Source organism: Callorhinchus milii, unplaced genomic scaffold (genome assembly GCF_018977255.1).
Source record: "Callorhinchus milii isolate IMCB2004 unplaced genomic scaffold, IMCB_Cmil_1.0 Scaffold15, whole genome shotgun sequence".
NCBI classification, from domain to species: Eukaryota; Metazoa; Chordata; class Chondrichthyes; order Chimaeriformes; family Callorhinchidae; genus Callorhinchus; species Callorhinchus milii.
Window position 1 is genome coordinate 2974490 of NW_024704756.1, and position 11329 is coordinate 2985818.

Here is an 11329-nt window from a genome sequence, read left to right on the forward strand (position 1 = left end):
TGGCTCCCTTCCAAACCCACACCCAAACGGTTGTTCTTCAGGTACGAGCCTAGACAGTTTGTGGTGCCAGGCTATTCCTCCATGGGGTGCGGTGCGGGGGGAGGAGGGGGGGAACGACGATAACACCGGGTCACAGCTAAGCCCTCATCCTCACTCAATGTCCACATGTGGGTTTCCTGATGGGGCTGATTTTCCTCTCTCTCTGCCTCAGGCAGCAGAACCCCACTGTAGCTAAGTCAGCACAGTTAATACTATTTAGGCATTTAGACTGGGTAGATTTAGGTTAGGCTAGGTGTTAGACTAGACAAAGGCACCACCCTACCTCTCTGACCTGCTTTCCCCCCACTCCACTACCCGTTGTGTCAACTCATCTGGCTCCAGCCTCCTGCTTGTCCTTCGTCACCTCTGCTCTACCGTCAGAGGCTATGCTTTCAGCCCTTACACGCTGTCTCTCCCAATCCCTCTGCCTTCCCCTTTCCTTCCTTCTTTTAGATCATGACTGAAGACCTTCCTCTTCAACCATACTCGTGGACACCTCTTCCCTTTCCCTGGCTCAGTGTCGAGCGCCACCACTGTTAAGTGCTGCCCCACATGAAGGCCGCTACAGCAATGCAAATTGTTATTGTAGACTATTTAAGCCCAAAGACTTTTGAGTGGAACAAAATAAGATAGACAGTAAATAAGCATCATCTTCCTTCTCCTCTCCTCTGGGCTTTGAAGCAATGCGTTATCCCCTCCCCCCCCATTTAAGATGACATTTGCAGAATAATTCAATCGAAAAGGAGGCTATTATAACAAAAAAAATCCTCATCCTATAAAAAACACAGTCACTCCACTTCAATCCACCAAATACTAGCCTAAAGTAGCCCAATATTATGTGCAATGGGTAGCAGAGTGGCAATTGAGGTTAGTATACTGTATAAGAAAATAATAATAGCAATAATCCTTGCATTTGATATAGCACATTATCAGTCATTGAGAGTCTTAAAGTGCTTCACAGAATATATTGTAAAGTGAATTGACTGAGTATTTTGTGAGCGAAATACAATAATAATAATAATAATAATCCTTGCATTTGATATAGCGCTTTTCACGTTGGGAGGACGTCCCAAAGCGCTTCACAGAACACACTGTAAAGTGAATTGACTGTAAATTTGTGGGCGAACGCGGCAGCCAATTGCGCACAGCAATGTCCCACAAACAGTCGTAGATTAAAAATGACCAATTTATTATTGTTTTTGGGGTTTTGGAGGGATTATTATTAGGCTCTGTGTGGAGTAAGGAAACTTGCCCAAGGTTTCGCCCTCTGCCTGGAATTGAACTCAGGTCTCTCGCTTGCAAAGCGAGTGCTCTAACCACTGAGCTACAGGACTCCACAACAATAGACACGTGAAGGGCTTTGAGAGTCTCAAGGAAACTTGCCCAAGGTTTCGCCCTTTGCCTGGAATTGACCTCAGGTCTCTAGCTTTGATTATTATAATAATCCTTACAATACAATAATACAATAACCCTTACATTTGATACATCCTTTCATATCCTCCTGATTTGATAGGCTCGATATCAAAAGTAAGGACTATTGTTGTTATTATTATCTCAAGTCATGTAAAGTGCATGTGTTCGTTCTAACAATGGATGGACACATCGCAGTCTCTCGCTCATTAATCCACGTCCATGAGCCTAATGAATAGATGTCCTTATTGTTATAAACAGACTTCAGATTCTCAATTGTCCTCCAGTAACCCAGCAGTATGCAACTGCAGTCCTACCTGGACCCAGGGAACTGGGGCTTGAGCAGGTAATAGTGAGGATCTGTGCTGAGATGGGCTTCTCACCACATGTAGTTACAATTGCCACAGGTGCCATAGACTTCTCATTACTGTTTGCTATTCAATATAATAATATTTATCCTCGCATTTGATATAGCGCCTTATCACATCGTTGAGAGTCTCAAAGCGCTTCATAGCGATACACTATGGAGTAAAGTGGAGTGACCGGTTATTTTGTAGGCGAAATGCGTCAGCTAGTTGCACACAGCAATGTCCCACAAACAGCCATGGAGTAAGTGACCAATTTTTATTTTGGGGGATTGTTAGCCAGGACAGCAGGAGAAACTCCCTTCTCTTTGTCAATAGTGTCAGGAATCTTTAACGTTCACCTGAATAGGTAACAACAACTTGCCCTTCATGGAGTGTTTAACAGTGGAGGAGCCCGACTCCGAGCCGGGGGTGGGGGGGAGGTGACCGTAAGTACGGTCGAAGAGAAAAGTTTTCAGATGGGATTTGAAAAAGGGGTGAGAGGGGGCAAGGCAGAGGGATTGAGGGAGAGTGTTCCAGAGTTTTGGGGTGTAGTGGCTGAAAGCGCGACCTCCGATGGTGGGGCAGAGGGTGCGAGGGACGAGCAGGAGGTCAGTGCCAGTTGAGAGGAGGAGCCGGGTGGTGGATTGGGGAGAGAGGAGGTCGGGGAGGTCGGGAGGTGCCAGAGAGTGAAGGAATTTGAACCCAAGTGGGAGGATCTTAAGTCGATCTGTTGGGTGATGGGGAGTCAGTGGAGCCTGGGCCAGAACTGGTGAGATGTGAGTACGCAATTTGGTCCGGGTCAGTGTGCGGGCGGCAGAGTTCTGAATGAAAGGCAAGATAGGACCTTGGTCTAAGGTGTCACCCCAGTACAGCGGAGGGAGGTGTTGCAGTGTCGGAGGTGCCACCCTTCGGGTGAGAGGTTAAACCAAAGTCCCATCTGCCTGTTTAGGTGGACGTTAAAGATCCTGTGGCACTAGTCGAAAAAGAGCAGGGAGTTTCTCTCTCCTGGTGTCCTGGCCAACAACCCCACAAATAAAAAAAATTGTTCATTCATTTCATGGCTGTTTGTGGGACATTGCTGTGCGCAAATGTGTTGCCATTCTTGCCTACACACAGTCACTCCATTTCACAGTAAATCCTGTGCTTGATTTGGGACCCTCCTCTTCGACCGTGCTTTTGGTCACCCACCCCTCACCTACCCCTACCCTCCCCGCCCTCCAACCCTCCTAATCTCAACCACCAGCTCAAGTGCAGGTCCCTGACTCTCTGGGGCCTTGGGATGTCCTCCTGACGTGAAAGGCGCTAAACAAAATATAATTTGTTGTTGTTGTTGTTGTTGTCCTTCGAACGTGATAAATCTCCCCCATTCTCACCCGACTCCACTGGCTCCCTATCCTTCAGAGGATCCAGTTCAAGATCCTGGTCCTCACATACAAAGCCCTCCATGGCCTCGCCCCCACCCTACCTCTGCGACCTCCTAACCCCCTACCAACCCGCCCGTTCCCTCGGCTCAGCGGCTCCGGCCTCCTCCACGTCCCCCGACCCACCCGCCCCACCATTGGCGGGAGAGCCTTCAGCCACTCTGCTCCCAACCTCTGGAATTCCATCCCCAATCACTCCGCCTCGCCCCCTCCTCAGCCTCCTTCAAGCCCCACCGCAAGACCCTCCTCTTCGACCATGCCATCCGCCACCCCCCCTCCCCTCCTTCCCCGACCCCAGCTCGGGTCCGAAATGCTGTACTCCGCCCAGCGCCTCGGGACGTCCTCCCGACGTGAAAGGCCCTGACACAAATGTAATCTTGTCGCTGTTGTGGTGGTGGCGGCGGCGGTGGTTGTTGACCGGGCGCTGCATCCCGTGGAGCGCTTTGAGACGTCCGAGCGACTCGATAAAGCGCTCTATCCGACGCGAAGACCACCGTGAATCAGGAACCGCACTGAGTGCGAGGACCGCGATCAACATGACGTGTGATAAACAGTAAGTGGTTATGAAGGGGAAGGACCCCCAGGGACTGGTGTAAGAGGTCCAACAGCGACTTGCAGGAGCACTGGGGGGGTGGGGGGGGGGGGGGGGCGTCTCTCTCTCTCCTTTTCTCTCTCTCTCTCCTTTTCTCTCTCTCTCTCTCTCACACTCACTCACTGACTGCGCACTGCGGGGCTGACGCTCTCCTTTTGCTCTCACTCAGACACAGCAGCGAGAGAGCAGCGGCTGATCGGAGCGAAGGTAAATTCCGAGGAGGGGGCGGTGGTGGTGGGGGGGAGAGGGGGGGCGGTGGTGGTGGTGGGGGGGGAGGGGTGGGGGGAGAGAGGGGGGGGAGAGGAGGGGGCGGTGGTGGGGGAGTGGGGGGGGGAGGGGGTGAGGGTCTGGGCTCCTTCTTGGCTTCGCACCGCACCGCGGGTCGGGGAGAGGCGCTCAGTCCATTCAACCCATTCACTCACTCACTCGTCATTCATTGATTCGATTCGTTTCCCATCTCTCAATCTGTGGGAGCAGGTGGGGGGGGGTGTGGGGGGGGTGGGGGGCTGTGTGTGTGGATGTGTGTGGGGGTGTGTGGGGGGGGGGGGCTGGTGTGTGGATGTGTGTGGGGGTGTGTGTGGGGGGTGTGTGTGTGGATGTGTGTGGGGGGTGTGTGTGGGGGGGGTGGGGGGCTGTGTGTGTGGATGTGTGTGGGGGTGAGGGATGTGTGTGTGTGGGGGTGTGTGTGTGGGGTGTGTGTGTGGGGTGTGTGGGGGGTGGGGGTGTGTGGGGGGTGTGTGTGTGGGGGGGGTGTTTGGGGTGTGTGTGTGGGGGTGTGGGGGTGTGTGTGTGGATGTGTGTGGGGGTGAGGATGTGTGTGTGTGGGGGTGTGTGTGGGGTGTGTGTGTGGGGTGTGTGTGTGGGGTGTGTGGGGGTGGGTGTGTGTGGGGGGTGGGTGTGTGTGTGTGGGGGGGTGTTTGGGGTGTGTGTGGGGGTGTGGGGGGTGGGGGGGGGTGTGGGGGTGTGTGTGTGTGGGGGGGGTGTTTGGGGTGTGGTGTGTGGGGGTGTGGGGTGTGTGTGGGGGGGTGTTTGGGGTGTGTGTGTGTGTGGGGGGGGGGTGTTGGGTGGGGGTGTGTGGGGGGGGTGTGGTGGTGGGGGGTGTGTGGTGGGGGGGGGTGTGGTGTGGGGGGGGTGTGTGGGGGGGGGGTGTGGGTGTGTGTGTGTGGGGTGTGTGTGTGGGTGAGGGGTGTGTGGGTGGGGGGGTGTGTGGTGTGGGTGGGGGGGTGTGGTGTGTGGGGGGGGGTGTGGGGGTGTGTGTGTGGGGGGTGTGTGTGGGGGGGGGTGTGGGGGTGTGTGGGGGGTGTGTGGGTGGGGGGTGGGGTGTGTGTGTGGGGTGTGTGGGGGTTTGGGGGGTGGGGTGTGTGTGGGGTGTGTGTGGGGGTGTGTGTGTGGGGGGGGGGTGGTGTGGGGGGTGGGGGGGGTGTGTGGGGTGTGTGGGTGGGGGGTGTGGGGGGGGGGTGTGTGTGGGGTGTGTGTGTGGGGGGGGGGGTGGTGTGGTGGGGGGGGGGATGTCAGGGAAAACGGGGCCAGGAATACAGGCAAATGATGTAGCAATTGTAACGATTTGTAATCAGAGCCATTGCTGTGTGTGTGTCTGCAAAGGGAGAGAGAGGGGGGGAGAGGGGGGGGAGAGAGAGGGGGGGAGGGGGGGGGAGGAGAGAGAGAGGGGGAGAGAGAGAGAGGGGGGGAGAGATGGAGAGAGGGGGGAGAGAGAGAGAGCGAGGGGGGGAGAGAGCGAGGGAGAGAGAGGGGGGAGAGAGGGGGGAGAGAGAGAGAGGGGGAGATGGAGTGACTGAGAGAGAGGGAGAGGGAGAGAGAGGGGGGAGAGGGGGAGAGAGGGAGAGAGTGGGGAGGGGGAGAGAGAGGGGGGAGAGGGAGAGAGAGAGGGGGGAAGAGGGAAGGAGGGAGGGGTAGAAGAGAGAGAGAGGGGGGAGGGAAGGAGAGAGAGAAGGAGGGGGGAGAGGGGGGGAAGAGGGCATTTAAATGTAAAATATTTCACGGGTTTTCAAACGCACATTATGCGAAGAGACATTTTGTTGTTGGTTTAAACCAAAGAGACCTTCAGCTGTTACTGACTGTGGGACCTGAGCTCCGCTGTGGCTGTGGACAGCGGTTATGTCCATTCCGTCAGTTACACACATGTTCGGCTGCAATCGGCATCAAGTGCATAAATACACCAATATATTGGATTTTTCCCTCTTCCTCCATATCCTCTTTTGCATATTTGTCCCTATGACCAGCGCTGGTGTGTGTGTGTATTTGTGTGTGTGTGTGTGTGTGTGTGTATATATGTGTGTATATATGTGTGTATATATGTGTGTATATATATATGTGTGTGTATATATGTGTGTGTGTATATATGTGTGTGTGTATATATATATGTGTGTATATATGTGTGTATATATATATGTGTGTGTGTGTGTGTATATTTATGTGTGTGTATATATTTGTGTGTGTGTATATATGTGTGTGTATATATGTGTGTGTGTATATATTTGTGTGTGTATAGATGTGTGTGTGTGTATAGATGTGTGTGTGTGTATAGATGTGTGTGTATATGTGTGTGTGTGTCTGTATATGTGTGTGTGTGTGTATATATATGTGTGTGTATATATATATGTGTGTGTATATATATGTGTGTGTGTATATGTGTGTGTGTGTATATGTGTGTGTATATATGTATGTGTGTGTATATATGTGTGTGTGTCTGTGTCTGATATTAAATTCTCCTCCACCAATTTTTGTTAAACAGCATATCCATGATGATGATGATGATGATGATGGAGCCTGAGCTCGTGTCTCTCTCCCCGTGGCGGTCGGGGACGAGATCGGCTGAGCACAAAAGGCTGCTTTGTGTTTGCAAATCGGTGGTAGTGGCCGAGCAGCTGTTTATTTAGGTGTCTTTATGTGTTTAAGTGTTTATGTGTGTGTTTTTGCTCATCCCAGTCTGTAGATTAGACAAGAGTCGCTGGGACACCGGGCATCGAATGAGATTTCCACAGGAGGTTGATGACAAAATGAACGCGGATACAGAAGGTATCACCTTATAATTATAATTAATATAATTGTATATATATATAATATAACACCCTGATCAGTACACAAGGTTTAAACTGTGGAGTGCTGAGCAGGGGATGTGCACACATCTTTATAATACATTTAGGCTGTGCCATTTCCTTTTATTATTTTTAGGAAAGAAAATCTAACCAATCCATAAAGTCCTGGATGGTGAGGTGAGGGGAGTGTGGGACCAAGGACTCAGGTTTTTTTTTATTTCCGTTCAGCCAGGTGTCCGACACGCGCGGAAACCCATCACCGTGCTAAGAGTATCCGAACCAAGCTGAGATTTCCATGCATTCCCACCGACACGTGGAAATCCCAGAGACAGATTGTTGGAATGGAATGCGCTCTCTCTCTCTCCATGGAGGGAAGCATCCTGTTTACCTATTTCCGGAGGGTGTTATGCCAAGGTTTGGGGACCCCAGAGTGCGCGTTGGGGTAACTGCTGGAGTCAAACCAGCTAAAACTACATAGCTTACCAATTGATAGGCCTCTTGATCTCCATGGACAACACTCCAGCCCTCCTTCTTGCCCCGGCAGAGAAAAAAATGCAGTAATAAATAATCCTTGCAATTGATTTATTGCGTCATCAAAAGATCGCAAAGTGCTGTACAGAAAGTGTAGTGACTGTATTTGGAGAATGCGGAGCATTTGCTAATTTCAGCCTTGTTGGCCAGGACACCAGAAGAAACTCCTTTCTATTAATGAGTAGTGCTTTCACGTATACCTGAAGGACAGCATCTCTGACAATGCTGTGATGGGGGTCAGAGGGGAGATGGTGTTGGTGGAATGGACAACAACAAATTGCATTTATATAGCACCTTTAATGTTGGGAGGACATCCCAAGGCTCTGGAAATTGATGGATTTGCATCCGAGCGGCGGGTTGGGATAAGAGAGAGGTGGAGGGCAAAGGAAGGTGGAAGATAGAGGATGACTGAAGGCACAATCAAAAAGGAAGGTCTTGAGACTGGCCTTGAAGGAGGTAAGGGAGGGGGCGAGGCGGAGGTGCTCTGGGATGGAGTTCCAGAGAGTGGGGCAGAAAGGCTGAAGACCTGACCCCCAATAGCGAAGCAGGGAAGGTGGGGGACATGGAAGAGGCCAGTGCCTACCAAGCAGAAGGAGAGATTGGAAGTTTTATTAGGTCACAGAGATAGGGAAGAGCAAGTCCGTGGAGGGCTTTATAGGTGAAGACAAGGATCTTGAAATTGATACTCTGGGGTATAGGGAGCCAGTGAATCTGGGTGAGGATGGGGGCAATCATCTTCTGAATAATCTGCAGCGTGTTGTTAGGGAAGAGTTGGGCAGACCGGTGAGCAGGGGGTTAGCGAAGTCAAAGCTTGGATGTAACAAAAACGTGGATGAGGGTTTCAGCAGCCTGAGGGGAGAGATAGTGGCGGAGGTGTGACCCATAGAGGGGTCAACGGGTGATAGTTCAGCTGTCTCACTTCCTTCTCTCTCTTTCTCTCCCTTTGCAGGCGCAGATTATGAGAATCATGAGGAGGTGGAGGAGAAAACGAGGTTAATTAACCAGGTTCTGGAACTGCAGCACACACTGGAAGGTGAGGTGGCTGATCCCCTCTGACCCACCTTGGTGTGAATTCACTGATACCTTAGGAAGGAAATAATAATAATCCTTTTATTTGATATAGCGGCTTATCATGTCTCTTCACTGTAAAGTGGATTGATTGTATATTTTGTGGACGAAACGCAGCAGCCAATTGACAGGAGTGTCCCACAAACAGGTCGTGGATTGAGTGACCAAATTTTTATTATTTTTAAAAAATTTATTTTTGAAGAGATTATTACCGCTGACAAATGGATGTCATGGCCTTGGAGAGGGTGCAAAAGAGATTCACCAGAATAATACCAGGAATGAGAGACTTCAATTATGTGGAGAGACGAGAGAAGATGGGATTGTTCTCCTTGGAGCAGAGGTGTTCAAAATAAGAGGGGTTTTGATAGAGTAAATAATGAGAAACTGTTTCCTCTGGTGGGTGGGTCGGTAACCAGAGGACACAGATTTAAGATAATTGGCAAAAGAACCGGAGGGGAAAGAAGGAGAACATTTTCTGACCCAGAGAGTTGTTATGATCTGGAATTCAGTGCCTGAAAGGCCGGTGGAAGCAGATTGGATTATAGCCTTCAAAAGGGAATGGGGTATTTACTTGAAAGGGAAAAATTTGCAGGACTATTGGGTTACTTCATGACCCCGCCTGGCCAGCCCACCCACATTGGCGGTCGGACCTTCAGCATCTCTGCCCCCACCCTTTAAAACTCCATCCTACAGCCCCTTCACCTCTCCCCATCCCCTGCCTCCTTCAAGGCCCATTCGAGACCTTCCTCTTTGACCATGCCTTCGGTCACCCTCCTACCCCCACCCTCCCTGCCTTCTCCAGCTCGGGTGCAAATCCTTGACCGTCCAGCGCCTTGTGACATCCTCCAGACGTGAATGGCGCTGTACACATGTAATTTGTAGTGGTTGTTTGGATACTCTTAAGCGTGATGATGGGTTGCTGCATCCCAGCCAACCAAAATAATATCTCTCTGAACTCTATCTGCGGCTCACTTTGCTGCTGCACTTATTTTCTTTGCCACTCTCCCCCCTCCTCCCCCCCTCCACACACCCCGTATCCTCCCCATGCGTTTTCTGTTGATCACTTTGTTTGCTCAGCAGATCTCTCAGCCAGAGTCGATGCTGTCAAAGAGGAGAACCTGAAACTCAAGTCCGAGAATCAAGTGCTCGGACAGTACATCGAAAACCTCATGTCAGCCTCCAGCGTCTTCCAAACCACAGACTCCAAGAACAAGAGAAAGTAAGACGCTCTGACACCAGTCAGCTTTATACCCCGACAGGTGTAGTGGGCTCATCTGCATGTTGTATGTCTGTGTCAATACCTGGTTTAACCCTTTCACCCCCAGGCTCATTCCTGGTTAATCGACCCTGCGGGTAGAGGAGGAGGCAGCTGAAAACGAGGGTTAAGTTGAACTGAACGACCTTACCTCATCCACTCCTTTCAAGGCCAGGAATTTTCAATTGAATTCAACTCCAAAACTTTTAGGACCGATTGAAAGATCTTTCTCTTCAACTCAGTGATTAAAAAGGAACATATTCAACAACAACTTGCATTTATATAGTGCTTTTCACCCAAGGTAGCGTCTCAGAGTGCTAAATAACAGTGAAGCCTGATGCTGAGCCTTGGGCGTTGGGCGGGGGAGGGGGGAGGTGACCGTAGGTATGGTCAAAGAGAAAGGTCTTCAGATGTAATCTGAAAAAAGGGAAGGAGAGGGCAAGGCTGAGGAGTTGAGGGAGTTTGTTCCAGAGTTTCGGGGTGTAGTGGCCTAAAGCACGATGGTGGAGCGGTGGGGACTTGGGACAAGCAGGAGGCCAGAGTTAGCCGAGCGGAGGCAGTGGGTGGTAGAGTGGGTTAAAAGCAGATTCCATATCACATGGATTTACCCCGAATGCATGCTCTAACTGTGGCAGAAACCATAACCGCAACAAATGTATATCACTTTGCACCCGACTTGCTCCTATGTTAAAGTCCCATCCATATCATGGATTCCCTGAATGGGGAGGAGGGCAATAGGAGAATACAGTCACTGTGTGAGTGAGTGTATGAGTGACCTGCACTCCATTCCCTGAGCAAGAGGGCTGTCAGGCACCATACAGCCTGTGCATTCTCTCCCCGCATTGTCTGGGAGCTCTCTGCTCAGTCATTCCCTGTTAGCTCCCCCCACCAGCGGCTGAAAGGGTTAAACCACCCCCCCACCACCCCAATTCTTAAATTCATTCAGTTCCTTGGTTTGCCTTAAATGACAAATTAATTTCAATAAAAAAAATGTCCTTTGTATTTTGCAGACCAACCAAAAGCTCCAAGAAGACAGACAAATAGTAATAATAACTATTTATGTATGTTAGAAAGCCTGGGAGTGGAGCCAGGCCAGTGTCGCAGAGTAACACTGTTAGAATCAATAGCTTAATGTCTTGAACCGAGTTGCAAAACCTTTTTGTATTAAGTTTATTTAATTCTGGCTTAATAAAACCCTAACTTTCACGGCTAGTCACATGTGCCCCTCTCTTTCTATATTCTATCTGGATGAATGAAAGTGATTTCAGAATCTGAAACAGAGCCAGGTAAGATTGCACTTTGTACCTAATCTCCGAGCTGCTATGATCAGCAGCATATGTTTAGCTGGTTAGATACCAGCAGTTACTCCAATGCACACTCCGGAGTCCCCAATAATAATAATGATAATAATAATAATCCGTGCATTTGATTTAGAGCCTTATCACATCATTGAGACATCTCAAAGTGCTTCACAGAATGCATTGTAACGTGGATTGACCGTATATTTTGTGGGTGAAACCCGGCAGTGTCCCACAAACAGTCATGAATTGAGTGACCTTTTTTTAAGGGATTATTACCCTCGGAAAGCAATCCGCCAATCAACTAATAAC

At 50.3% G+C, this 11329-nt stretch overlaps 1 protein-coding gene across 2 annotated transcripts; it reads left to right on the top strand.

Annotated features, from left to right (window-relative positions):
• Positions 1-3919: 3919 nt before the first annotated feature.
• LOC103177257 (short coiled-coil protein B) lies at positions 3920-10926 on the top strand. Of its 2 annotated transcripts, none has more exons than XM_042340702.1 (5): positions 3920-4016; positions 6756-6845; positions 8346-8429; positions 9545-9723; positions 10730-10777. In XM_042340702.1, the coding sequence occupies exons 2-4, from the start codon at positions 6797-6799 to the stop codon at positions 9685-9687; spliced, it is 276 nt and encodes a 91-aa protein (XP_042196636.1). In that variant the 5' UTR covers positions 3920-4016; positions 6756-6796; the 3' UTR covers positions 9688-9723; positions 10730-10777. The 2 variants fall into 2 exon arrangements, with proteins under 2 accessions (XP_042196636.1, XP_042196635.1); XM_042340701.1 differs by lacking the exon at positions 3920-4016 and adding an exon at positions 4174-4286 and having other exon boundaries at positions 9545-9683; positions 10730-10926.
• The last annotated feature ends 403 nt before the right edge of the window (positions 10927-11329 follow it).

Bases quoted from the DNA above. Each gene is read 5' to 3' on its own strand.
- LOC103177257 (XM_042340701.1), top strand. From the start codon at position 6,797: ATGAGATTTCCACAGGAGGTTGATGACAAAATGAACGCGGATACAGAA. The intron at 8,430-9,544 runs GTGAGGTGGCTG...TTTGCTCAGCAG, and splicing joins ACTGCAGCACACACTGGAAG to ATCTCTCAGCCAGAGTCGAT. The intron at 9,684-10,729 runs GTAAGACGCTCT...TGTATTTTGCAG, and splicing joins GACTCCAAGAACAAGAGAAA to ACCAACCAAAAGCTCCAAGA.